At 41.1% G+C, this 27908-nt stretch overlaps 4 protein-coding genes across 16 annotated transcripts in view; 3 read left to right on the top strand and 1 right to left on the bottom strand.

Moving 5' to 3' along the window:
- The window catches only part of LOC138205723 (unconventional myosin-IXAa-like), a 133498-nt gene extending 126904 nt beyond the window's left edge, over nt 1-6594 (top strand). For 7 of the 13 annotated variants that reach the window (XM_069161907.1, XM_069161906.1, XM_069161910.1 and 4 more), the window contains 5 exons: nt 733-786; nt 1977-1997; nt 2245-2504; nt 2850-2992; nt 3707-6594. In XM_069161907.1, the coding sequence (XP_069018008.1) occupies nt 733-786; nt 1977-1997; nt 2245-2504; nt 2850-2992; nt 3707-4095 (867 nt within the window). In that variant the 3' untranslated portion in view covers nt 4096-6594. The remainder of the gene's footprint in view (nt 1-732; nt 787-1976; nt 1998-2244; nt 2505-2849; nt 2993-3706) is intronic. The other 6 variants (XM_069161911.1, XM_069161909.1, XM_069161908.1 and 3 more) reach the window with 3 other exon arrangements.
- A 2891-nt stretch (nt 6595-9485) lies between these two features.
- On the top strand, nt 9486-13524 carry LOC138206686 (DNA polymerase III PolC-type-like). The gene is made up of 3 exons (XM_069163576.1): nt 9486-9730; nt 9877-9928; nt 12732-13524. Exons 2-3 carry the CDS (start codon nt 9877-9879, stop codon nt 13256-13258), a joined length of 579 nt encoding a protein of 192 aa, XP_069019677.1. The 5' UTR covers nt 9486-9730; the 3' UTR covers nt 13259-13524.
- Nucleotides 13525-14827: 1303 nt separating this feature from the next.
- On the top strand, nt 14828-17156 carry LOC138206239 (protein PML-like). The gene is made up of 2 exons (XM_069162812.1): nt 14828-15054; nt 16117-17156. The coding sequence occupies exons 1-2, from the start codon at nt 14976-14978 to the stop codon at nt 16698-16700; spliced, it is 663 nt and encodes a 220-aa protein (XP_069018913.1). The 5' UTR covers nt 14828-14975; the 3' UTR covers nt 16701-17156.
- Nucleotides 17157-17841: 685 nt separating this feature from the next.
- On the bottom strand, nt 17842-27376 carry mpi (mannose phosphate isomerase). The gene is made up of 8 exons (XM_069162868.1): nt 27327-27376; nt 26076-26203; nt 24477-24677; nt 23546-23687; nt 23224-23403; nt 22179-22352; nt 21258-21466; nt 17842-20451 (listed from the first exon to the last, which is right to left on the bottom strand). Exons 1-8 carry the CDS (start codon nt 27340-27342, stop codon nt 20233-20235), a joined length of 1269 nt encoding a protein of 422 aa, XP_069018969.1. The 5' UTR covers nt 27343-27376; the 3' UTR covers nt 17842-20232.
- Nucleotides 27377-27908: the final 532 nt, after the last annotated feature.

Genomic DNA, 27908 nt, shown 5'->3' with positions numbered 1-27908 from the left:
GTATTGTTGCTTATATTGGGGTTTCAAAGTGAAACATTTAAATAATAAATAAGAAGGAAAAATAAGCATTAAATTTAGATGACTTTGGATGGCTGATCTTTAATGAAAGTGGGAGAAAATGAACATGAACTGTTTTCATTTTTTTCACGATAAATTTGAACCGTGAAGGCAAAATAGAAGCAGCTAGTGCCTTACATTGGATACAGTGTGTAACGTTGCAGTATAACTTCTCTTACAACATTTCGATAAAGAATGAAATGACTTTGTTCCCTGGGGAGCACCATGCGGTGTGATATGTCTTTCTGACAAACATTAATCAGAAATATTATGCTAACTTGTGATTCTCAAGCTCCCAATTTAATCAAGCGACCAAATGTATCTAAACTTTCCAAGTAAGCCTGGTTTTAATGATTTGTAGGTGAAAAGATATCCAGACCAGATAAAACTTAGCAAGATGAGGTTGTAAAGTGATAACTTTCGACATCTAGGTCGTGAGTCAACAGCATTTCAGTGACTATACTTCAATGTGTGGTTGACGTGCCTGAATTTAGATGTCCTTCTCTTTCAAACCGAGACTAGCTGAGTGTAATGTAAATGTCTAAACATCTTTTGACCTGTAAATAAACCAAATCCAGGTCAAATACATGATGACCTTCACCGCTCCTTAACCCTAATCTGTCCTTCCTTCCTTCCTTCCTTGCTTCCCCAACCCCCAACCACTCCTCCTTTCAGAAACCCATACTAATTGCTGTTAGGTTTATGAGCATAACCCGCACTGCCACCCCGGTATGTATGCCCCCCCCTCCCCCATCCCATCCCATCCCATCCCACTCCACACATACACACCATGTACCCGCCCGCCACCCGTCCTGTCCCGTCCTGTCCGTCAGTCCACTCACACCGTCTGTTCCGTCCGGCCGCAGCACTCGTCACGTCTGCCTGTAAACTAGCTCTCCGTTGCTGTAGGTGTCTGTTTGTGTTTTTGTTTTGTCACCAGTTGGTTGATTAGCCACATATTATAGTCCTCCGCTAAACTTTAACAATCATTGTAGCTTATTAACATTGGAAGTATTTCAACTTGCACACAGTGGGAACTGCAACCAAAGAGAAGAGAGTATTCTTATAATCTGCACACAGAAATATTAGATAATTTATGTTAGTGATATAATGTAGATCATATAAATCTGACACTTCCAGATTATAAAATGGACATAGTTCAACTTGCTGGTAATTATTGTATCACTGTTCTGTGTTTCTAAATAATGTCTGCTTGGATACTTGATGAATACCGAAAATTGAGACTTTACTTTGGTTCGAATAACTTCAGTCTTGAAAAAGTTATCCATGTGTGTGGGTCCTCGACTTGTTTTGACTTTTTCTAAATTTGGCTTTAAATTCTTTTTAATGCATTAAATCACAAAAAGACAAATTATTAATGTATTCATTAACTTACAAATAAACAGAAAAGGTAGCTCTTTTTTTATGAATCATTTCCACAAGATAGATGACACCATTGCTTCTACAAAATTCAACTTCTTTCGCAGCAGGAGGGGCAATCAAAAAAGTTCCCAGACTGTTCCTGTTGAGCAGCACCTTGACGTCAACAGAGCAGGGGGAGGCCATAACCTTTATGAAACGCTTGATCAGCATCAGCACACGAGTTACACCCTAATTAGCAACTGAAAAAACTGTGTTATTTGTGTACTTCATAGTTCTCGGAAACAAATTTCATAGTGGCGGTCTCATCGTTTGCCAAATCTCTGGAGAAATCCAACCAAGCCAACAGCCTAGTTTCTCAGTAGCAACATTCAGCTGTTCCAGGTCGAAATGTGCTTTCGAGCCAGCGACCCCGCTCCTGTGTCAGCAGTGTAGACTTTTCAAGCTTTAAGACAGGTGAGGTGTCTCAAAGCTTCATTTGTAGCTCAACTGATCGCTCTTTGCTCTCTGTTTCTGCTTCACAACGTATTAACATGCAGCCTAACACAGCTAAACTTAAGGTAATGCCTACCTGTGAGTGTGTGTGTGTATGCATAGTGATAATCAGCCGACCTCATCGTTTTTTAGTGTCGTGAACTGTGGTCAGTACGTCTGTATAGTCAGTATGTGGTCAAAACATCCAACCGTGTGTAGTCGGTAGCGACTCAGCTGTCCGTGCTCCATCACTGTCTCTGTTAACAGGAAACACTTCGGTCATCCTCCAATCACACACACGCTCACTCTGTGATTTTCTGTGTGAACCTGCAGGGAAAAGGTCGTGTTCAGCAAAGCACCAGCCACACTCCCTCGCCTCCTCTCAGCCCTAAAGCGCCCTCTGTGGCTGACGGAGAAATTGCAGGTGGAGGAGTTGGAGTTGGAGAAGGAGAAGGAGGAGGAGGAGGAGGAGGAGGAGGAGGAGGAGGAGGAGAGGATGCAGCAGAGGCCGGGCTCAACGAGCAGCAGCAGCTGGCGATGCAGCAGGAGGAGCGAATCCTCACTGAGCAGATCGAGAGTCTGCAGAAAGAAAAGTATGCTGTTGCACTGCTTGTTTATGTTTTTGTTTGTGCTCTCCTCCGACGCACCTGTCACATATGCAGTAGGCTACAACTGTGCAAGTTTTGCAAAATCACATTTTCTCCCCACAAACTATGAAGGAATTTCTTGTGATATTGTTAATATAAACACAGAAACTCCCTTTTCCAATATCATCTGGTAGCTCAGGTTGTTTTTAAGCCATTACCTTGCACCTGTGTGTTATAAATGGATCCCTCAGGGACACTTGAAGTGGCATGCCGTATTAAATCCCCAAAGTTAAAATGCAAAGAGATGATTTGGATGAAGCACCACTCGAGCATCCATTTGTATATCTGCAGGGAGGAGCTGACATATGAGATGTTGATATTGGAGCCGCGGGCATCCGATGACGAGACTCCTGAATCTGAGGCCTCCATCGGCACGGCGGACAGCTCTGAAAACATCACCATGGAGACCGAGGGAGCCACCTACGACCCCTCTGGTATGTGTGTGTGCATTTGTGTCGCTTCCTTGCCTTCTGTGATTGCAGCAGGTACTGGACTGAGAGTACTGCGAGAAACACAATTTATGTATGACCACAATCACCAAAGATTTTATTGCCTTTATTTCACATGAAGAATATAACTTGATTACTGTTTTTAAGTTTATGAAGTAATGGCTTATTTACTGCAGTTAAAGTCTGCAAAAACATAATCTGGTTCATGTGTTGATTTAACACATGGATTAATTCCCATAATTTGGCAGTAATTACATCAACTGATATGTATGGAATAATCTATCTATCTACTACCCATACTTTAACATTATTGAAATAATGTGGATAACTAAAACATAATCCTGGTTGGCAGAGCTATTACAGATGATAACTATAAACTTTTTTATATTTATAGAACTTTACTGTGGACAGAATTAGTTCAAATCCAGTGTCATAAAACACTTTTGGTTACATTTAACCACAGATATGCATCAAGATGAAAATCCACGTCAGGACTACTCTGGTCTGGAGCTCGATGATGCGTCACCTCAAAGTTTTTGTAGGAATAATATAAGCACTTATGATATTAGAAAACTGTCCAGTGTAAAACTGATAGCTGTATCAGCTATCAACTTCAATATGAATCGAGTTATAATGTTTTTAATCGATACTATACTTGTATAATGTGTCTCTAATAGCTGCTGCTGTCTCTCTCCACAGAGCACGGCACATACCGATCCAAAAAGTCGGAGGCAAAGAGCAGACGAGCTCTGCGCCGCCAGCCCGACTCCCAGGACTCAGCTGACTCCACATCCACCATCTCCTCCTCCTACCACCCCTCTTCCTCTCTCTCATCCAACGCCTCCGGTTCTCCGTCCCCACACTACCGGTTCCGCTCCTCCTCCTCCGGGCCCCTACTCACGTCCTGCGGGTTGGGGGCCCCGTTGGCGGAGGAGGAGGGGGGCAACAGAACAGGCAAGACACGCCACAGGCTCAGGCTGAGCCGCAGCTCACCACGCGAGCCGTCGGGAAGCCATCGGAGGGATTCGGACTTCGGCTCGGGGCCACAGCAGCTGGTTCTGTACGGCAGCAACGAGTTCATGGTGTGATGCCGAGGAAGGAAGGAACGCCGGGCGCCACCTGTTTGAGTGCAGGAGGGTGTGAGAGAGGGGGAGGAGGGAGAATCTGTGTTTGAACGAGGCCGGTCACAGGGGGAGCTTTATGCCCAGTGTAGCCTGCTGCCCCTCCTCGGTGCCCGCCCCCCTCCTCCCCCGGTCCAGTCAAAGCGGAGAGCTGTGGGAATAAAAGAGGACTGGAAATCTGACCCGGAGGAACAAAAACAGCAGAAGGTAATGGAAGATGACTGAATACTAATGTGAACGGCAGAAAGCTGGAGCAGAGTGAAGTGAAAAAACTCTGTGTGTTTGTTGATCCTCTGATCTGAGTGACCCCTGCTGGAGCACCAGGGGTCGGTCAGAGGAGAAGAAGGGCGGGACGGGTGGTGACACGCAGAAAAAAAAGAACACACCTGCAAAGCCAAATCTTACGGTGCCCCGTCTTTATTTTTTAGCATGTGGGCAGGTGGTAAAAACCACGCAGAAGAAATGTAGCCATACTGACTGAACTGGCGGACATTTTGTCTGTAACCAGCGCCAAGCTAAGTCTGCTTTTCACGTTTACACAGGACACACCAGCCAAGAGGCTGCATGCTTCTTCATCACGCTTTTTCCTAGACTTTTTTTTTCCTGAGATCTGTTACAGCTCTATGTTACATATTATTGTTATTATTATTATTATTATTATTATTATTACTATTATGTTACAGAGGAAAAACGTGTACATAGAAAGAAAGTCCAGTGCTGCTTCTGGGTTGTCTGTTGTTGATATGTCTCTACTTCCTGTTTTGTAAAGTGAAGTGTCTGAAATTTAGGTTCCACTTTTGTTTCTGTGATGGTTTTGCTCAGTTTACGCTTGTTTTTTTTCTTTCTTTTCTTATTACACAATGAACAGAGAGTGCTTTGGGCGTACTCTTGAGAAATACTAAAAGGAAAAGCTGCCGATCTGCGTGCAAACTCAACCTGAGGTGTCAACTGTCAGTCAGCCATAAGTGTTCTGTATCTGCCTCTGCCTGCAACCTTGTGTTTTTCCATCTGTTTCATTCAGAAACATCAGTGTTACTGCATCAGGACTTGAATTTTTTAATATATGTAATTGCTGTATTATACGTGTTGTTATTGATATCAAAGATGTCCTGCTTTTGTTATCAATATTATTTCTTTTCTTTTTTTTGTTCAGATGAAAGCCATTTGTTCTTTCCTGTCTATATTTGTGTGTGTGTGTGTGTGTGTGTGTGTGTCTGAATGGATGAATAATTCCTTCCATTGTTTCAGCTCCCACTTTGTGCATGTGTAGCCCTCCCTACAAACACATAAATGTGTGTGTCCCCATAAATGTTCTTCATATAGGAGTGAAAAATATCTCTGCAACGTTCAAGTGACACTAAAACTGATGTAGGTTTTATTGTGCCTGCAGGGAAACTCTTGCACTCATCCACACACACTCGAACCGTCCATGATGTCCTCTGAGCCATGCAACATACACTCTTCTTCTTCTACTTCACCATAAGAGTAGCTCTTCCATCCTTTCCTTCTCTCTCGGCTCTGGCTGTGAAAAGTAGCATTTAATCTGCCTGTTAACCAGACAAAAATAAGTAGCAACTAACTCAGACCGTCCACGTGTTTCTGCATATTCTTCCTCTCTTTCTGTCTCTGTCCATGCAGAAAGGAAACAGTCGGTGTAATATTGAGTTTTGTGGGCCTCTACTCAGTAGCTTCACAGCAATGATGTCTCCGTAATAAAGCTGCAATATCTCCCCTTGCTTGCTGCGTCTTCGATCTCACCCACACAATCAGTCTTAATCAACTTTTCCTTCAAGCTGGAAGTCTCAGTGATGACTCTGCTGATCTCACTTTTAATGCAGGTGTGGAGACTTGCAGCATGTTTTTTTTTTTTCTTTTAGACACGTTTCGATGAAAACTGTTTTCAGAGCTGAAAGGACAAAACTGATTCCTGTTCAAATATCTTTATATTTGATGGGAAGGTGTTTGTGGTGTTTGTCCAGGCTGTCCATATGGCATTCTGCAAAAGAAGAAAAAAAGAAAGAAAAGAAAAAAAAAAAGTGAATGTACCTGTCACTGGAAGGCATGCTCTGCTTTCTCTGGTTGTTTTTGCTCATCTTTTATACACAGTGTATGTACTATTTATGATCATGCTTTTGGGATGTACATTGGTTTAAAAGAATCTGTTCTAAAAGGTGTTATGAAAGGATATATTATCCTGTGTACGGTTCATTATCTACTATTAATCATGGCAACATTTTAACAGGCCACACTCGGCCAGTCATTTTTGTGCTACGAAGCAAAAAAAAAAAAGAAAAGCATTGTGTCTTGTCTGTCTGCGCCACTCTGGACATGGTTATGTATGTAAAAGGTGCAATTTGTGTTATATTTCTTTTTTTTAATGATATAAACATGTCTATGGTTGTAAGAAAAAAATACTTTATGGGGGAAAATTCATCTGCTTATTAAAAAAGCAAAACTGCAGCCAAACACGAATGAGTTGTGTAATCTTTTGCGTTTCGATAGAAATGCAGATTTGACTTTGAAAGTATGTTATTTTCAACATTTCAGTGTGTCTTCTTTAGGACAGCAAACCGGACAAGCAAGTGGTAAGATCTACGGTTTGGTGTGCTAAAGAAGACCAAAAGCCATAGACTGTAAAAGTGGTCATATCTTTAGGGTTTTATAAATGAGGCCAATGTGGACGTACCTAAAGTGCAACACCACGAGGGCGACTAGGGGTTGACTTCACAGAGGCTCTGGCTCCATGGAAACCCATCCAACTTCACTCATGAAATACAAAGTCAATAAATGAGTTCTACAAGTCATAATGACATCATTTGTTCATCTCACCCCTTCTTATTAGTTTTCTGTTGGTACATCTGAAAATATTTCAATCATTAATTAGATATTTGGCCTCAAAAAGTGGTGTGGATGAATGTCCGTTTGATTGACAGGCCTGTCGTGTAGTCAGGTTTCTGCTATGGGTGGGTGAAGCATAGTGTCCTCAGCTTCCCAATTAGATCGAGTCAGAGCCAACGATGGCTTTCCCCTAGCTCGTCCAAATATGATCGCTTATGAAATGCAGAACTGGAGGCTTCATAACGGCAGTTCACAAACCAATGGGTGACGGTGGTTTAACTACAACTAAGAGGCCATCAAGCTCAAACTTTGAAAAACAACTACTGAGAACAGCCGTGCTCACACATGACGTAATCAGAGAGTTAATTATTTCATTATCTCAAGAGAACAAAGCTTGTTTTTCAAGGTAATGAAATACTCATAATCTTGACATAATACCATTAAAAAAAAGTGCAAATTCTGCAGTTCTATGTACCATATACAGTGCATCTGGAAAGTATTCACAGCGCTTCACTTTTTCCACATTTTGTTATGTTACAGCCTTATTTCAAAATTCAAAATTTCAAAATTAATTTTTTTTTTCTAAAAATTCAACACACAATACCCCATAATGATAATGTGAAAAAAGTTGTTTTGAAATTTTTGCAAATCTATTAAAAATAAAAAAAACAAAAATATAACTCATACATAAATATTCACACCATTTGCCATGACACTCAAAATTGAGCTCAGGTGCATCCTGTTTCCACTGATCATCCTTGAGATGCTTCTACAACTTGATTGGAGTCCACTTGTGGTAAATTCAGTTGATTGGACATGATTTGGAAAGACACACACCGTCTATATAAGGTCCCACAGTTGACAGTGCATGTCAGAGCACAAACCAAGACTTGAAGTCCAAAGAATTGTCTGTACACCTCTGAGACAGGATTGTATCGAGGCACAGATCTGGGGAAGGGTACAGAAATATTTCTGCAGCATTGAAGGTCCCAATGAGCACAGTGGCCTCCATCATCCGTAAATGGAAGAAGTTTGGAACCACCAGGACTCTTCCTAGAGTCGGCCGCCCGGCTAAACTGAGCGATCGGGGGAGAAGGGCCTCAGTCAGGGAGGTGACCAAGAACCCGATGGTCACTCTGACAGAGATCCAACGTTGCTCTGTGAAGAGAGGAGAACCTTCCAGAAGGACAACCATCTCTGCAGCACTCCACCAAGCAGGCCTGTATGGTAGAGTGGCCAGACGGAAGCCACTCCTCAGTAAAAGGCTCATGACAGCCCAGCTGGAGTTTACCAAAAGGCACCTGAAGGACTGTCAGACCATGAGAAACTAAATTCTCTGGTCTGATGAAACAAAGATTGAACTCTTTGGTCTGAATGCCAAGCGTCATGTTTGGAGGAAACCAGGCACCGCTCATCACCTGGCCAATACCATCTCTACGGTGAAGCATGGTGGTGGCAGCATCATGTTGTGGGGATGATTTTCAGCGGCAGGAACTGGGAGACTAGTCAGGATGGAGGGAAAGGTAAAAGCAGCAATGTACAGAGACATCCTTAATGAAAACCTTCTCCAGAGCGCTCTGGATCTCAGACTGGGGCGAAGGTTCATCTTCCAACAGGACAACGACCCGAAGCACACAACCAAGATAACAAAGGAGTGGCTTCGGGACAACTCGGTGAATGTCTTTGAGAGGCCCAGCCAGAGCTTTGAACCCGGTTGAACATCTCTGGAGAGATCTGAAAATGGCTGTGCACCGACGCTCCCCATCCAACCTGATGGAGCTTGAGAGGTCCTGCAAAGAAGAATGGGAGAAACTGCCCAAAAATAGGTGTGCTAAGCTTGTAGCATCATACTCAAAAAGACTTGAGGCTGTAATTGCTGCCAAAGGTGCTTCAACAAAGTTTTGAGCAAAGGCTTTGAATACTTATGTACGCGTTATATTTTCATTCTTTATTTTTAATAGATTTGCAAACATTTTAAACAAACTTTTTTCACTTTGTCATTATGGGATATTGTGTGTAGAACTTTGAGGAAAAAAATTAATTTGATCCATTTTGGAATAAGGCTGTAACATAACAAAATGTGTAAAAAGTGAAGCGCTGTGAATACTTTCCGGATGCACTGTATAGTAACCTTTACAAATGTTGCTGGCTATTGGGTAAATAGATGGATGATGTTTTATATATCTATTTTTGAGCGTTTTTTCTTTCAGCAAATTTCTCATAGGATGGCAATATTTTTACATTTCCTTATGATTTTTTTCTGGCTGTTTTCATAGGAGACCAGTTTATTTATTTTTATTTAGATGTTTGTTTTATTTAACTTAAAAAAAAATCGTATTTCATTCATTTACAGTTTACTATTTTATTTTATTTGTTGGTTTTATTTTTAAATCTAAAGGCCACAAGTTTTGTCGTGCGTCAGCTGCGTTACCAAAACAAAAGCCTTCCCTTCCTGGGTCGAAAATGAAAGTGAACGAACAGCAGGGAAGATTCCACCTTCACAGAAAATATGTGTTTGCCTTGTGACGGCGGCACGTCGATAGACGACCAGAGCGATACAGGCGGGCAAGGAGGTGATTCACCAGAAAAAGAAGTAAAAAAACAGTTTCCATTCTACTAAAAGGAAAGTAGAATCCAGGGTGAAGTTATGAAATGCTGTGGTGGTGAATCACCTGCTGGTTCCTCCCTGGGCAGCTGATCAGATATAACTGACTTCACGTTAATCTGTCACACCGCTCAGCTGACGACCATCCAACCGCACACGGTAAATTGAACTCGCACTGTGGCTTTTGACTGCACATTCATCTGTTTGTCAACTCTGTTCTTTTAAATAGCGAATCTTCATGTTTAAACAATAACTATTTAAATTATCAAAGGACTCATGACGTGTTTTTATTTTAAATCCTGCAGATGTCTAATGACAGAACCATCGTTTTCTTTGACCTGGAGGCCACTGGATTAGGTAACTGTTAATCAATTCTCAATCATTCACACTGTGTTTACCATAATGAGGCCAGTGCTGTAATATGTAGCCTTTTAACAATCTTATAACACCAGGTCCACTTACAGGACTTTTTTAAAGTAATATTCCAGAGCTTTCAGCCACATCTTGTTGCCTTAATTAAGATTGTGTCTCTATATATTTTGATCAACCAGTCATTAGTTGAAGTTCTAACAGGTAGACAGCACTTAGGAAAGGATGATTGAATTTTTGTCTGATTTTTTAAAATGTTTACTTTTAACCCTTTGTCTCATTTGAGGTCATTGGTTAAAGTACGTAGACATTTCCTGAAGTAAAAGTAACAAATACACAGTTTAGAAATACTCTGTTACAAAATAGGCCTACTAGGTTACACATTTTACTAAACATAGGATGATGTGTTAGTGTTCAAATATATTTTTACACAGCCTACGAAAAACACTTTTATATTTACTTTATAAACAGCTGATGAATTTCAAATAACTAGTACCTTCAGCTTTAAATGAATGAAGCAAAAAATATGGTACAACATTTTCCTCTGCAATGCCATAGTGTAGAATGTAGCAGAATGTTGGAATACTCAAGTACAAGTACCTCAAATGTGTACTTATATTAGAACTTGGGTATAGTTGCTTTCTGCCACAGATTTTGATTCAACAGCCAACAAACCAACTTTTATATACGTGTTTCCTTCGTTGTGTCCCAGTAAAGCTATAAAACTACAGCTGATATGACACATCATGTTTTATCAATCCAGTCTGACGGCTCCACCTGCCAACAGGCACGCATCAGGTGGAGTCTGTGATAAGAGGGGTGAGGGTGCATTTAAATTTCAGTTTTTATGGGTTTCTAATCTCAGAGTCAGACCTGTGTGTCCTCCTGCCCTCCCCCCAGAAATATCATGAGAAATGAAATCTTGCAGTTTGGTCAGAGCAGGGTGGAGTTATCATGTTTATAGCCTTTGAACCAGTAACACGACAGCAGAGGGCTTCTTTGTGACCAAAACCATAAACAACGTGGAGTTGCATTTCCTCTGCTGCATTCAAGATGAAAGGTTTGACATACAGATTTAATTCTTAGAATTATTACACATTATAAATAGTATATTTGAACTTAAATACAGACTCCTGTGAGCTTGACTATGGCCACTTTGTGAAGCAGATGACTGCAGGGCCACAGACCCCCAGGTACCCATTCAAATCAGTATTTGTATTTTAGCTATGGATGTAATGACCACGGGGCATTTTGAAGTTTTAAACTCACATGTGACATTTTTCAGTTTTTCCTGACATGTTGAATGCTAAATGATTGATCGATTAATTGAGAAAATTGGCAACAAATGAATCAGTACTGGAAATAAGCTGCAGCCCTGGCTGTTGAGGAAGTCAATCAGCATGACTGGTTCTGTCATAGTTAGGTTTCGAGCAACACTGCGGTTGAAACTGCATTTGTTTATTGACGTGTGTGGGTGTGTGTGTGTGTGAAATGACTCAGTGGCTGCTCTTGTTCGTGTCACATATTCAAACATTCATAACAGGATTATTTGATGTGGTGTGAGTAAAAGTCACCTGATCACCGAGGCGTGTAGAGAAAACACAACAGTAGGTGTTAACATGTTTAACTGTAATTAAGTAGGTGGGAATAATAATGAACAGGTTGTATATTTCACAGTTGTGACTTGGAGGGTGTTATCTGCTGATCCCATGGCAACCTGACAACAAAATGTAATGACATGGAAAATAGCAATCATATATTTGCTTACATAACAAATTTTGCTTTTCTGATTCTAATATGAGGAAATACACTTTCTGTTCCTCAGAATCCCTGCAGCTGCTTCCCGAACATCCAACCAACATTTTTTTTGCACTTTTACCTTAAATCAAACTCATTCTGAATAAAAATTAAGTCATTTTTTTGCTGTATAATATCTGCATTCTGTCTGAAGAACTCATGACCAAAACAACAGTTAAAATGTTTTTATTGATATCGCACAAAAAAAGACGCCCCAGTGTTTAAAGACCTTAAACCAGTTCCAGAACCAGTTCGTCTGATGCACCGTTTAACCACAAATGTCTGACTACTCTGAAGACATTCCTGAGAAACATTCATACTGTTGAACTCTGTCGCCCACATGAAAAGTGACAGAAACTGCTATTGTGCTAAAAAGAGAAGTCCAAACCCGACGTGTTTCTTGTCTGACCTCTGCACATGATGCAGCTCTAATGAAGGAGAACCTGATACCACAATCAAACATGGTACCCCTTCTGTTCCTATAAGCTGCTAAATTGCACACCATGATCTGCATAGAGCATGCTCAGTAGAGTCCTCGGGGGTTACTGAAACTATTTGACTAGCTGACAGACACTTCTGAAAAAGCCTAATGGCAACTTATGAAATTGCTTAGTTTCTCTTGTGTTTTCAGTCTTTATGTCGAGTTAACTGGCTGCTGGCATCAGTCTTATATTTCCTGAACAGATATAAGAGTCATATCAATCCTGTCTTCTAACTCTTGACTAGAATGGAGCAAATTGACATGTCAAACTATTGCTTTGAAATATATCAGCTACCTCACTATAACTCAAACAAATTGATATTATTCATTGCATATCTCCATGTTGCCCACCTCTTCATCACATTGTCTGACTGTGTCTGGTAAGAAAAAACACCACAGCGAGCAGTTTTCACCAAAGATGCTGACAAAAGAACAAAGCTGCGTTATTTTATATACTGCAACCTCTATTTATTTATATTGTCTTTTTCTCTCATCCTCCTTCTATACTTTCAGACACCAACGTGTGTGACATCATCCAGGTGGCAGCCATCTGTGGAGAGAGGGTCTTTAACGCCTACACCATTCCCCATAGAGCCCTCACCGAGAGTGCCACCCGGGTCACAGGCTTCACCGTCACAGCTGCTGGCCTGTTTCTCCACGGGTTACCTGTGGCCACCGTCCCTCTCGTCGACGCCCTCACCTCCTTCATCGCCTTCCTCCGCTCCTTCCAGCGCCCTGTGCTGCTGGCGGCCCACAGTGCAATGCGGTTCGATGCACCCGTGATCAAAAGAGTGCTGCGGCAATGCTCCCTGCACCAGGAGTTCAGGGAGGTGGTGTCTGGGTTTCTGGACACTTTCCCACTGAGCAAGAACCTGCATAGAAATCTGCGCAGTTACTCTCAGGAATCCATGGTCAGGCACTTCCTGGGAAAAGCCTACAGCGCTCATGATGCTGTGGAGGATGCCAGGATGTTGCAGGAGCTGTTCAATTCATGGAGTCCTAAGAGTCAGAGCATCTCCAAATGTGTCTACCTGGTCTGAGTGTTTAAAAAAAAAAAAAAAAAAAAAAAAAAAAAAGCCTCCAAAAAGAACCTAGAAACAAATCTGGTGACAAAAATAATATTTAACAGTTAAAAATCTATCTTTTACTGTATTTGCAGTTTTGTTTCATTTTAATTTATTCAGTGTTTAGCTCTAGTTATTAAATGTTCTGTATCATGTCTCGTGTTGAACCCCTCTTTATTGTGAACTGTAGCACACTTCTCCCACATAAATCATTAAACTTTAATTTCATACTTTTACTGTTATTCTCGTGAAATATTATTTGTGCCAAATTTCAGCGATGATAGAGGAAGAAATCTCTTCATAGGCCGAAGCCTCAGTAGACCAGCATACAGTGCAGCTGCGAAGCATGCTGTGTTTAGTTTAAAGAGACTCTGGACACCAGTCCAATGATGGTACTCTGCACAGCATTGTTGGAAGGGTAGGAAATTACAATGAGGTGAGGTAAATGGCTTTAAAAGCCTAATTGAGACTTTTAAATATTGTTATAATATGTATCTAGTGGTTGATATGCTTCATATCATTAAATAAGAAGTGAGCCTGTGTCTTAAATATGGAGGTTACTATGGAAGGCCTATAGTTTTGTGTCATAAATGTAAAACATCCATTAGTCAGTATCATACACAGCAGCATATCAACCAGAAAAAATGCTTTGTTGAACATGTACTTAATATACTATATTTGTGCTCCTCTGTTAAATACAGACTGAAGGTTGTATTTTTTTGTGTACCGTTTATGTTCACAAATCTAGTGTACAACAATCAAGCATTACAGCTTCAACAAACAAGTAGTGGGACAGAGACCAAAGTAATATCCATGAAAACATTGAAAAAAATGTTGTTCTACAAACAAAATAACACAAACAAATTAGAAAAGACCTTATAAATTACACAATTGTTGCTGGTGTTGCTTTTTGAAATTGGGAGACGATTTTAAAATACTGATATATGTTTACATATAATGGTTATTTTTTTCATATTTTAGACTGTAAAGATATAAGTAAGAAACAAGACCTTTAGCCCATTGCTAAACTGTACAGCCTATGTATCCTGTATCCACTATCAAACAATTATAGATTAGGTAAAATGTACTCTTTTTCTTTATTAAAAAATATTTACAGCAATAATGAATATTGGTTTCTAACAAACTGCTCAAAGAAAATACAATAGGAGTACTGTTAATTCACTCAGCTTGTTTCCATATTTTTTATATTGTGGTTTTAATGTGTACCTATTTGTCTCCTGTAGAGGGCAGCATTGTGCCTGAGACGCCTTTACATTTGCCATAGGAAGAGTGTTTAAAACGAAGACAAATTATATAGAGAGACTCGTGTTTTTATTGCGGGGTATAATCCTGACATTAGCCACAGTTTTTTTTTTTTTTGTCGTCTGTGCATCTTTAGTGAGTTTTCTCACGCAATCTATGGTTTTCTCTTATGTTCCTCCTTAAACAGGCTTTTGTTTTGAAACTTTCGAGCTTCCGGTCGCTGTCACTCTACTACGCAGGCATAGTAAAACCATGGAGGGAAAATCTGTACGGAGTTCAAACTGGTTTGTATCGACCGAATGTCACATGATGTAGATAAATCCGTACTGCCAGTGACTGCAGTCAGCCTCTGCTTCTTTTACTTTACCTAAACTCCGTGCCGCTGTCAGACTTAGATTTCGGAAACAAACCTTTATTTGGTCGTAGCGTGATGGAAACACCGGAGTCAGGCGGAGCTGGAAGCGCCGAGCAGCCGCTGGTTTTCTTTGACCTGGAAACAACTGGACTGGGTACGATAACTTAGTGATACAGGATTTATGATGGATACGCCTGCATAGTGGTGGTGTAAAATGGACGTGTTTTATCAGTACACGGTCAGCAGTGCGTGCTTATTGTTCTTCCCATCAATGCACAGCTGCTGGTAAAATCACGTCCAGTGAAAGCTCCCTTCACAGTGCCTGTGTTTGGGTCATGAAGGAAACATGTTAAGCAGTTGGAGTTTTTTTTCGGTACAAAAAAATGTACCGTCAGATAGGATGTTGGAAATGCTGCCCTCTTGAAGTTACAGTGACTTGAAAGGGACAACAATTAAAAAGCATCTTCTGTCAGATCCATTTCCTGCGTTGCAATATGTGTTGACCCATCAGATTCTGTGACCTTCCCTGATATCTGTACCTTAACCATCTCACTCCTCCTGCCTAAATCAGAGACTGTATATATAATATGAAGTCCATAAAGGCTTAAACGTAACCAGCAGGTCACCACAACCTGATTGCTTTGTTGATTAGGAATTTGCCCCCCAAGAAAACAAACAAGGCAGAGCCCAGAGTGCCATCGCATAATCCTTATAGTCACTTAGCAAAGATATGAAAGAGAAAAGTAGCAAAAATCTGAATATTGGCATGTGACCTAAATAGTTCATTGATTGTTAAAATTGTTTTAGTGAGAGGCTGAGACAAACATACTGAGATGATATCATTTTGTTTACAGTCAAAGACTTTGTCATAGTGTGTCATCCTGTTACACCTCCAGTTTATTCAACCCATGTAGACAATGTTACAAATCACTGCGCCAGACTGTTTTACAGTGAATTCTTATATCGTTTTTGCATAAAGCGATGATTTGTCAGATGTTTCACTTCCTGAATTAGCGAAAAACATACAGTCTTATTTTATTTACCCACACTTGTCATCAATTGTTATATCATGATGGAGTGTGGATGATTGTGTATCATTGATTCAGGCTATTTTCATTTCCCATTTGCTCCTTTAACACCTGGAGTCTGTCGGATCCTCAAGGAAACTAACCCTCATCAGCTCATGCCTTCTTATCTGCATGTTTTATATCTGCAGGTCAGAAGTGTGAAATCGTCCAGCTGGCTGCAGTGAGTGGAGGCCACTCACTGAACCTCTACGTCATCCCTCGGTGTCGAATGGAGCGAGGAGCGTCCAAAGTGACGGGCTTCAGGGTGCGCAGACAGAGGCTGTACCTCCATCGCCAGCTTGTGCTCACCAACTCCCTCAGAGAGGTCCTGGTCGCCTTCATAGCTTTCCTTCACATGCTCAGGAACCCCCTTCTTGTTGGTCACAACATTCGCCGCTTCGACTGCCCGCTGCTGGTTCGAGCCCTCGATGAATTGGACCTGAGAGCAGAGTTTGAGTCTTCGGTCTCGGGCTATGTTGACACTCTACCGCTGGCTCGTGAGACGTTAAAGGACTGCGGCCTCCAGAGTTTCCGACAGGAGAACCTGGTCAGGGAGCTGGTGGGGCTGAACTACAAGGCCCATGACGCTTTGGAGGACGTGCGGGCATTACAGACACTATATAGTGTTCTTCAGCCCACGCCAGAGGTAATCTGCAGGCATAAGTTTACTCTGGACACCATGGACAACAAACCAGCCGTGGCAGCTGCCAAAGTACCCTGCAAGCTACCATGACAGCGCCTCGTGTGGGAGCACTTCAGACAGACAGTGACGGTCACAGAGGACCACAGAGGACCACAAAGGAGAACATGATGCACTTTTACATCAACCTGCATCATAAAATGGAGACTTTGGAATGAATACTGTGAACAAACAAGCTCGTCTGGACACTGCTCTATACTTTCTATACTGTATTTGTTGGTGGATCAAATGCACGACCAAGTGGAGGAAAAGCACTTCACAGCCTGCTGTTGTATGTGTGCATCAGTTGAAAGGTGACGGACGCATACACACACAATGTGTGCACATCTGGAAGTGTCCCATTACTACTTACGGAAACCTCTACAGGAGTCGTTTTAGGGTGTGACTCATTTATCCACGGGCCTCTAGCAACAGACTGATACGATTTGAACTTATTGCACTGATGATTTGATCAGAAATGTTTGGATCTGTTGCAGCGAAAGATTTCTGGCTCTTATTATATGCGAGCAGGAGTTTTCAGATTCTTGATGAAGTCCGGCTGCTGTTTGCTACCGTTCTTTGTCAGTACCAACAAACAGGCAGACAGTTCTACGTCCCACTTATTAAAAACAAGATTGAGATGTCTGTTCACTCATTATAAATGCTAAAAATGTAGATAACAGTGGGAAGCTTGACTGGCAGTCATCACTATGTTTAGACTTTTGCTGACATAGTTTGATTTCAGAAGAAATTGTATGCATATTTCATGTTCAATATGTTCTGCACAAAAGTTTTTATTTGAGGTAAATAAATATATTTTTGCAGTATGTCCCAAATTGCTTAATATAGTAACTTAAGTTTTTAAGGGCTGTGAGACATGACTGAAAACAATATGGTAATATGAATGTTTGTTCCAGTATTATCTGCTCGTGCAGTGACACATTTTAACCAAAATACACCAACAATAATCAAACTGATGTTCAAAGCAATGAAGTGTTTTTGCTGTAGTCTTGTAAACATCAGATAAAACTCCTTACACATTTCAGCAAATACATCAGTGTGCAATTTTACTTGACATATTGAAACGACAATGTTTCTTTCTAACTTTGAAGACTAAAACATGAGACATGTACTGATGTAAAAAGCTGCAGGTATTGGGAGGTTGATCGGACAAAGGCTACATGCAGACACAAAACAGAGTTCAGACAGTATAGTAACAGAACAAGGCTTTATTAAACCACTTCTACATACACGTTTGCTGCAGTCCCATGCTACAGCATCACCACATTCAAATGCTAACCATGCCCTGACTAGAGAAATGTACCATGAACTGTTCCCACCAAGGTGAACGAAAACAAGATAGTGGCCTTCAGATCTGTGTGCATTTGAAGAACATGAGTTTAAAAATAAAAAGAAGAAACCCTAAAAGATCAAAAAATAACCTCTGTGCAGTCATAGATGTACTGTATTGTAAAAGGTGACTTAAAATGAGATCAGTAACAAACGTGTGATAATTAAAGGTTGACGTTCAAGGTCAGATCCTGAAACAGTGACCTCTACAAAATGAAATCACATGAAAACTGGCAACAGAAGGTGGATTGTTGAGAAAATAATGAGGAGCTTCTATGTTTTCAGAGACACAGGAGGATGGATTTTAGGTAATGGTTTTTAAATTAACAAAGAATATATGATCTGACATGAACTATTCACATCCTTCTTTCTCTTAATAGTCGTCCATTTTTCAACAATCTTAGCAAGGACGAATAGCTGAAGGTTTAGTGCATCTAAATACGGGACAAGCTTGGAGATCGACCTGCATCACTAACATGACGAAGGTAAAAGCATTAGAAGGGCTTCATTCATTCAGAGACATATTTCTTCACTGGTAGGTTGGCAGGCTGATGGTGTTCATACTCATATTTGAGTCAACATGGCCTATAAAAACTATTACAACAAGATGGAATCCAGATCGACCGCGGTGTGAACTGGAATATTATACAGACGTTTGCACCATCCAGTCACGATATTGTACCGACATGTTGGAAAGATTATACTGCGAATACAAAGCACTCACCCGTGATATCATAATGGACACGTAAAACCTTATCATACAGTTTAACTCAGGGATCATTTTTCTCAGTATGTGATGTCACGTATTGAATAATCAGTACAAACAACAAAACATAAAGTCAAAAAATTTGGCTCTGAGAAATACAATATAAAATTGAATGCAGCATTTAGTTGTACAACTGTACAAGAAATGGATGTGTTCACGCGCTTGGGTCAAACTGTATGTAAGTATGCAAACAAGCATTTGTAGTGCATTTTTAGTCGTTTGAATCGAAAAGCGTTCCTGATTCCCATGTAGTCATGCTTCATGGGACGTAGAAACTGAGGGCCCTTCTCGCCTGCTCCCATCCTTTCTTTTTCTTTTAAGTTTATGATTGTTCACTACTTTGATGAGAAGTTATCAGACTGTAAACATGCGCTGGTAACAGTCAAAAGCAGTAATAACTCAGAAGGGTCAACCTCATTGTGGCCCTCTGTAGTAGCACTGCTGTAAATCAAACATGCACAGGCATCTCAGTATTACACTATATAGTCTCGATTGTTATACTAACAATGTTATTTTTTTTAAAGTTTATTTTTTAAGTTGAGTTTTAAAGGTTGAAGCTGAAGTTAAAACAGATAGTGTAGTTGCACCAGTGATGCTGCGGGTAAGACAATTGCTGGCTCATAAAACAGACGTGATCCGTCCTCAACAAGGTTGTCTAAAGCAGTGAGCGGTGTTGTGCTGCACCAGTGTAAACATATCCTTCAGTGCTGTTGGAACAAATTACTCCTAGCGCATGTTAACTTTACCCCAGACTGAAAAATTCAAATGTACAGCTGTACTTAGAATAAAAAGTAAAAATGTCTGGAACACAATGGGAGCTCTTGATGAAATACCTGAAACTCCACTAGGTAGATTTTTCCTCCGTTTTTTCAACCACATCTCTCTGTCTTTGTTGGATAAAAGAAACCTAGCACTAATTTCCATTCAATAACGGCTCTGAAACTTTTAGTCATATTGCATGAGCTTCAGTAGTAAATCGTTTGTCAGTAGTTCAGGGTTCACAGATGTTCAAATTTCCATTTCTCAGTTCTTTGAGAACTTGACTATAAGCTCCAGAACAGCAGCTAAATGGACTTATCGCATCATTAGATGTTCATCATCAAGGCATCTGAGTGTGGTGAACATATTTTACTTTTTATCCGTAATACGCGTCCTCTGTCCAGCACCTATAAGTTGTACTTGTACCACCACAGGTAAAAAAAAGTGGTTATACCCAATTAAAAACCAGCCGCTGGATTTTAAAGCTAACTGCTGGAAGTGGCACAGCTGTCCACAGGTTGAGTTTGGGGTTAAGGGGGAGCAGCGGGCACCTTCACTCTAGGTCTGAAATCTCCTTTAGCTTTGATACTACCCACCAAAAAAGTGCACATCAGTCATCGGGCTCAATCCGTAATGCAGTACAGACCTTGCTACGTCAAACCACAACCAAACGGGTAGTATGAGCTTTCACACACATTCACAGACTCACGACTACAGGAGGCAGCAGGCTCGGAACAGGTTCATCCCAGACTGCGAGGTGATGTGCAGGGAGACGCTCTCATTGGCCGAGACAAACAGGACGGTGCCCCGCTTCAGGGTGACGTCAGAGAGAGCGGCAGCGGAGGTCGCCGTGGCGTCGCCTTCGATTACCAGGAGAATGCTGGCGCTGTCGACGGGAGCAACGGTGTACTGCTTCACTGAGGCCGGCACCTGCAGGACAGGAAGTGGGAGACGGTTATGTCTTTACAGCCACAGACCTGTAAAGTGATCAGTACACACTTTATAAGACAATTACCTACAACCGATCCTGAGACCTCGCATTGGTGGAGGTATATTTTGTGATTTGGATTGGGTTCATGTCGGATACTTATTATGCCACGGGTGTAAGCAATAACATGAATGACGGCAGCAGTTCAAGTCGACGCATAGATGAGCCTTTTCCACAGCCAGTCACAGTTACAAAAGCACAGGCCTCAATAACAACATTATCTGTGGCTCATTTGCTCATTTACGACACTCGCTTTATAACAGACACTCACTAGTTTATTCTATAGCTATTAGTAAATCATGATTTTGATTTAAACCATCATCGTCACTGGCAGATCGCTGCCCACCTCTAATCTTGGATCTGTTGGAGATCAAAAATGAGTTTTTACCTTCCAGCTGTCACTTATGTGGGAGTTCTTGTATTAAGTGATTGTTTTATCTCTATAATGTTGTTATGTTCTTTTGTACCTTAAAACAGAACAGTGCTGCTTGAAATGACATTGACTCAGTGCTAGAAATGTAAAATTTAATTGAATCAGTAGGTACTATATCAATAAAAGGCAGAGCACTGCATTGTGGGATTGTTAGCAGAAACTTTGTGCATGCTATGGTCTCTACTGTTTTTTTTATGTCTATTAAAGAAAATGTGCTTGTCATCACTAAATATAAATGCGTGTTATTATTTTTTTTAAACGGAAATATTGACGCTTTGTTGTGAGAACATGTCATCCGCCACACAAACGTCCTACCTGTGTCCTCATGACGGTGAAGTCTGGCACCGGGGGGTCGTACACGGACACGTAGGGGTCTGACGCATCCTGAACACAGGGGAAGATTTTGGAGGAGGCAGAGGCGGGGCTGTAGTTCAGCATCTCACACAGGGTGTTGACATCGATGTATTTGGGTGTCAGTCCGGCCCTCACGGTGTTGTCCGAGCAGGCCATACACTCGATGCAGTCTGGACGGATGAAGAAAGAGACAGAAAGGGAAAGTCATTTTTGAATAAGCAGACTGGGCAGTCGACTGTCCTGCAAATGGAAAAATCAATTCCCAGACAGTTTCACGATGTTAGATCCAATCAGCCTGTGATGTTCAATGACTTCCAGGAATGATTTCCTCCCCTCCACTTACCTTATCTGCCTCCGTAGTTAAGACTGCCAATTTTCCAGAGAAAAAGGTCAACTAAACACATCTCCTAGGTGCGCTGCATTTCGGTCTGCTGAGGCAGCTGTTAGCGAAGACACTGCTATCTGTCTCCGTTAAGCAAACTGCTGAGTTCATAGAGAAGCACTTGAGAATATGTTTGGGAAGGAATGACACCAAAACTCGATGTCTCCAGCTGATATTTTAGATTTTAGAGACAAGCTACCTTTCAGCATTTTGTGGTGTGAGTAGCATTTGCAAAAAACTGCAGTGATCCACTGTTTTAGAATAGTGTTGAGCCAATTTTAAACAAAGTGAAACTGTATATTTTTGACCCGCTTTCAAAGATTTATGTCTTCAGTAGGAACCATTGGGCCAGAGGTTGAGAGTGACAGAGGGCATAGGATTAAAAAGCTACTGCCAGATTGATTTTGGCCTAGTTGACAAAAATAAAATGTAAAATGAAACCATACTTGAGCTCTAGCGTACTAAATGTCATGAATGTAAAATAAAAATGACCCACTGACCTCCGTACAAATAAGCGTGAGGCTCATTGGCTCCCAGGAACATGGCCTGGCCTGGATCCAGAACCATGTGATTGAGGAAATAGATGGAGAAGCAGCCGATGTCTCCGGGGTACTGAGAGTGGAGGCGGAGCAACAGGTCACCGTTGCTGCTTGAAGTATCCTTCCCTGCTGCACCTGCAGGGGTCACAAACATCCATGATTGGAAACGTGTCAGTGAAACATGTTCACAAGAGCAGAGAAACCTTGTGCTTTCTCTATGTGTGTTTTAAAGTTCTTCATGCGTAGAACTACTGGAAAGGATGAATGACTGATGTTTGCTGACTCGTGGTAGGAGCATCTAAAAATATTACTGCTAGACAAGGACGCACAGCACCTTCCTTGTCTTCTTTTTAAGGTATTCTTGTTTTTTGATTGTTTTATTTGTACAAAATACATATTTCAGTGTTTTATCTAGTAGCTGTGATTTGTAGACCTCTGTGTTCTGTTTTTTTTTTTTTTTTTTTTTTTTTTTTAAGTGTTTCCTTACCAAAACCAAGGGACAGAGGGTGTTGTATACAGTTCAATATATAAAACAACTTAAGGCAAATGTGTCATCCTTGGACAATGTCAATAAAATGGACCTGACTTAAGGATGCTGGCAGTAACTTCATCATCATTTACCTTTCTGAAACACAGAGATCCTCCTCTGTAATAATCTTTTAATGTACACTTGTTTTTACACACTATGAACCACAGCTTGGTGGATGACTTCCTTTTCTAACACACTTGCATCAGATTAAAAAGTGAATTGCCAATTAGTGAGAAATCCCCGTTCTGAAAAGGTTTGACAGTTTCCATTTCTGAGATTTGCAATGCAAAGAAAAAAAAGAGACTAAATGCTACATTTTTACACACATGCAGTATTTTGACACCCAAACGGTGGCTAACAGCTTCCTGACAAACCAACTACACTAAATACACTGAAAAAAAGAAAAGAAAGAATGACGTGTTTTTGTGCCGTATGTTGGGAGTTTTAATGATTGTCTTCTGTCCTCGGCCTGCTCACCCTCTTCAGTGACTCTCTTCACCAGCATGTTGAGCTGATCTACGAACACCTTCTTCTCACAGTTCATCATCCTGGTGAAGCACTTCTTCAGCGCCTGGCTCGTGCGAACAGCATCTCCCACGCTGCACCGCAGCTCCTCCGCTGCCTCGTTGCCCACCAGAGCGTGGAACTCTGGGACAGCTAAATAATGCACACACACATTTATGAAGTATGAATTTATCTTTTGGGGAACACATATCTTCTGAAATGCAGTGTATGTTTGGCTTTGACACCTTTGCTCTTCTATCATCTGATAACCCTGTGGGGGCCTCTTATGACTCACATTTAAGGAAGCCCAGGATCTCCTCCACTGGTCTGAAGCCACAGAGACCCTCGAAGCGGGTGAGAGCGATGGCCATCTCTGGCTTGTGGTTGCTGTCTGGATAGTGCTCCGGAAACTGAGCATGGAGACGAGCAGCTAACTCCTGACCAAACATAATGTCAGAAAAGAAAGAGGATGAGCAGAGAAAATGGTAACACTGTTCAAACATCCTGCACCAACCTGCACTGAACGCTGTGACCAAAACGTTAGGTTAAAAATATTAACATGTTCGTCATTCACAGTAAAACAGGTCAAACCATGCAGAGTTTAGTATCTCTAACCTTACATGTACATTTTTTGTAAAGCACTTTATCGGTAAATACTTGATAATACAGCTGAAATTTGCCTTCATTGGCCTTAAATACACCTTTAAGGTGACAGCAACATAAAGAGTTAAAGCTTAGGAGTGAACCAACCAGCCACTAGTTGAAATCTGATTCATTGTAATTAGGAATGGACCTCTCATTCTCAGCAGATATACTGAACAATATGACGATCCTACAGATAACTATCTCCAACACACAGCCCTCATAATTAACTCAAGTTCTTTTCAGATCCTGAAAAATGGATTTTATTACACACATTGTTCTGAAAACTTTCCTACATTACCCACAATACAACTCCACCAATCACAGTTAATGTAAATGCTAATGACATACAAATAATATATACTAACAATTCTTGACGAATACATATATTCTGATGATACTGATCACAGTGCACCACTGCAGGTGTATTTCTTTTGATTTGAAAATGTTCTGGTCTGAATTGCTGAGTGCATTTAAATAAATCTCTACTGTAGAATATCCATTTCAGAATAATGTGTCAGCTCATGGAGTATTTGAAGTGTGTGTGTGTGTGTGTGTGTGTGTGTGTGTGTGTGTGTACTCACCCTGTTGGGGTGCGCCTGTATGGACAGAGCTGTATTGACAGAGAGGACCTTGAAGAGGAAAGGCAGCTGACCCTGGAAGGTGTCTTTCACCTTGGAGCCCAGGCTGGCGGGGAACTGGGCGATCCATTGGCCCAGGGTGGTCTGTGCGATCCTGTTGTCTTTAATCTGGGCATCGCCTTTTGGGTGGGCACCCATCCACAACTGGAACAGACAGCATTACTTTTAGATGGATGATGAGTACGTACATTCAACAATTTTGAAAATACTCCGGCGGTTGGGGCAGGCAGGAGGTTAAAGGTTGGAAATGTTAAGTTTGTGACTGGAAGGAGGTTCAGACAAAACCGTGACCTGACCCGAACACTATAAGGGAAAGTGAATGTCAAACTCCTTCCCTTTCCTCATGATTAGCACTAAATCTGAACACATAGAACTGATTAAAGTAAGCTTTGAAAAGGGAGTCCACATTGTTCCCAGGCTGTCTGAGACAAAGACCTGCAAACATACATTTACTCAATTTATCTAATGCTGTAATCCAAAGTGATTGAGTTCTATTCAGCGAGGAGGGAGGAATCCTCACCATCGCACTCACTGTAATTCACTTTGGGTGAGATGGTTATATTAATTCCTTAAATGGAAATGAGGGATAAAGTCTCTAAAGGACTCGTGTTGGCGGGCAAACAGTGACGACGACTGCTGTGTTAAACCTGTGATCTTTTCAGCACAGGACAGTTTCATTAACCTGTGTCCTTCCAGGGTCGGTCCTGGCCTGTGACCTACATCATCTCATACTTTCAGTACCATTCACTTTACAGATTTTTTTATAATAACATTCATTCATGTATGTATTTTTACCCTCCATCACCATGATTTATAATGATGCAAACATGTTTAACTCGCTATCACTGCTGGTTTATGTCAGCTTCCTGTTAAGCAAAACTAAAATATGTTAAATAAAAATACTGGAAGGCAACCGAACAAATGTGTCGACTAACAAGTATCACAATTCACATTTATGGTGATAATAAGATAAAACCTAACATGTCACAGACATGCTAAACAATATGTCCCATAATGTACCGCAGGCATCCATACTGCCCAATGTAGATAACCATGACAACATGAACAACCATGTGACATTAACATGCTATGTGAAAATGTCACCGCTGCCATAATCTGAACTATGACCTTCATGACAAACCCTGCAGAGCTGCTGTACCTAAATAAAGAAAGACTAAATAAAGGCATGAAGAGAACAGGACACTCAGGAACAACACCACATTTAAAACCAAGAAGATAATACCAGTTCCACACATTCAATTTGTGATCATTCGAATTTTAAACGAATGGTGCATTTTTTTGTATTCTATAGTATGAACACTATGGAGCTGAATTCAAAATGTTAAAAATCCCACAGTGCAGACAATATATGCGTTTCCATCTACAAAAACTGCTTCATAAGAGTAGTTATTCTAACAAGCTACATGGGGGTCCGACATTTCAAGGCCAGATCTCAAGTGATATCTTTATCCAGGGATTTTTGTGGGCATAAATACACTCACTTTCAAAAGATATAATACACCCCACATCTCTGGACCTTACCTCTGCATAAGGTTTGCCATCCTCTACGACAGCAACTGGGTCTCCACCAAGCACCAGTTTGGCCACCTCGCTGTTCAGCCCAACCTTCCCCCATGCATAATTTTGCACAGCACAGGTCAGGGGAAACACTGAGGAGGGAAAGTTAGTGTGTGATTATTCTTAAATTATAATGAAAGCAAAACTGAATCCAATATTGTATTAGAGACCATTCATTCATTGGTCTTACTTTTTTCTAAAAAAGTATATTTATCCATCTCATTTTTATTGTATACATATTTGTAATCTTTGTCTTCCTACCCGTGTTTCTATGGTGCCGTGACAACTAAATTTCCCCACTGTGGGATTAATAAAGTCTAAAGTCTAAATCTAAGTCTATTCTACCGATAGGTGCACATACATTCAGTTGACAGTTTAAAAGACACCAACAAATCATACCATCATGTTCAGACTGTGTTATACTCTCAGGTGTTTCTATTATTTTCTCCAATTCATTCATGTCAAATAAGGAAAACTAAATAACAGGAACAACTCTCCGTGTAATGCCATGCAGTTTCCACAAATGGCATCCTCCAAAGTTTATTCAACAAAACAATGAACAGTACAAGTAGGCAGCATTACATGTATGTAGATGTACCTAATAAACTGGCAACCGAGAGTAATACTTTATGTCTGTCTTGTCTTTTTAGAAGGTGGACAAACTGGTTTGTTGACGCCATGTCCGGCCTCGTGGGCTACTTCAGCTGAAGGTGTGTCACATTTGAACAGCGAGAAATGACCACCGGCTGCCTGAATGGAAATAACATGCCGTCGTTTTAAACAGTGAAACAAGGGGAACAGATTCCGCCGGCGACACATTATTTGGCACAACACCGGCCAGCTGACGATGCAACGTCCGGTAGCAGGAACGCGTCCAGTAAGCAGCTTTACATTTACCGAGAGGCTCTGTTCGCCGCTTTCATTCAAGTGAACCTAAACTTCTCGTGGAGACGTGTAAGACGTGTCCGAAACGCCACGCTGCGTGCCGCTCGTTTGCGCAAACAGTCCGCATCAGCTTCCCGTGAAACAAACACAACCCCGGCTGACACAACGAGGTGGATGCTCGCTCGCATCGCGCTTTTTGTGGAGTCTTGTCACAACAGTAACCTGCATCTCGCATCACGTCGTGTAAACAAACGGTGGCAACGTTAAGAGGCTGAAAGTATATCGGCGGAACAGATCGTTTGAGACACTTAAGGAGAGACTCTCACTCACCTCTCACTTCCTCCATGGCTGCAGCGTCTGCTGTCAGACCGTTGGTGACGTCACGATTTAACGAGCGGCCTCAGCAGTTTTTTTTTTTTTATCAGCTGACAAAGCTACTGCAAAGATGTGAAAAAAAAAATCGTATACAAAGGCTTATTGGTATCAATGTGCTTTCTGTAAATAATAAAAAAAAGAATCTTATACATTATACTAATTACTATTATTATTATTAGTTGTAGTAGTAGTATTGCCGTTGCTGCTGTTAATGGTGGTGTTTTTATTGTTATATCTGTTCATGTTGCAATTCCATTAAATTGAAAGACTTCTGAGAGACAGATTGTAAGATAATTGTCAAAATTGATGCAGCAAAAGGTAAGATAAAAATAAACTGTATCCCACACTTTCCATAACTAATTTTAGGCCTCGTTTAAAACTTCACTATGCCTATCTTTGAAACTCTATGCACCCACTTTATGCCGTTTTTCTAAATAAGTATTTGTTGCCTTCAGAGCCAGAGATTTATACACTATATAACCATTTTCGGGGACAAAGCAGTCCTATTCTTCATCATAAGACAACTGAGCTACATCT

This window comes from Embiotoca jacksoni, unplaced genomic scaffold, assembly GCF_022577435.1.
Source record: "Embiotoca jacksoni isolate LCO1_2020_lvr unplaced genomic scaffold, fEmbJac1.0.p SCAF_3, whole genome shotgun sequence".
Taxonomy (NCBI): Eukaryota; Metazoa; Chordata; class Actinopteri; family Embiotocidae; genus Embiotoca; species Embiotoca jacksoni.
This window is presented reverse-complemented; position numbering and strand designations above follow the sequence as displayed.

Bases quoted from the DNA above. Each gene is read 5' to 3' on its own strand.
- LOC138206686 (XM_069163576.1), top strand. From the start codon at position 9,877: ATGTCTAATGACAGAACCATCGTTTTCTTTGACCTGGAGGCCACTGGA. The intron at 9,929-12,731 runs GTAACTGTTAAT...CTATACTTTCAG, and splicing joins CCTGGAGGCCACTGGATTAG to ACACCAACGTGTGTGACATC.
- LOC138206239 (XM_069162812.1), top strand. From the start codon at position 14,976: ATGGAAACACCGGAGTCAGGCGGAGCTGGAAGCGCCGAGCAGCCGCTG. The intron at 15,055-16,116 runs GTACGATAACTT...TTATATCTGCAG, and splicing joins CCTGGAAACAACTGGACTGG to GTCAGAAGTGTGAAATCGTC.
- mpi (XM_069162868.1), bottom strand. The intron at 23,688-24,476 runs GTGAGTACACAC...ATGTTTGGTCAG, and splicing joins TACAGGCGCACCCCAACAGG to GAGTTAGCTGCTCGTCTCCA. The intron at 22,353-23,223 runs GTGAGCAGGCCG...TGACCCCTGCAG, and splicing joins GAAGAGAGTCACTGAAGAGG to GTGCAGCAGGGAAGGATACT.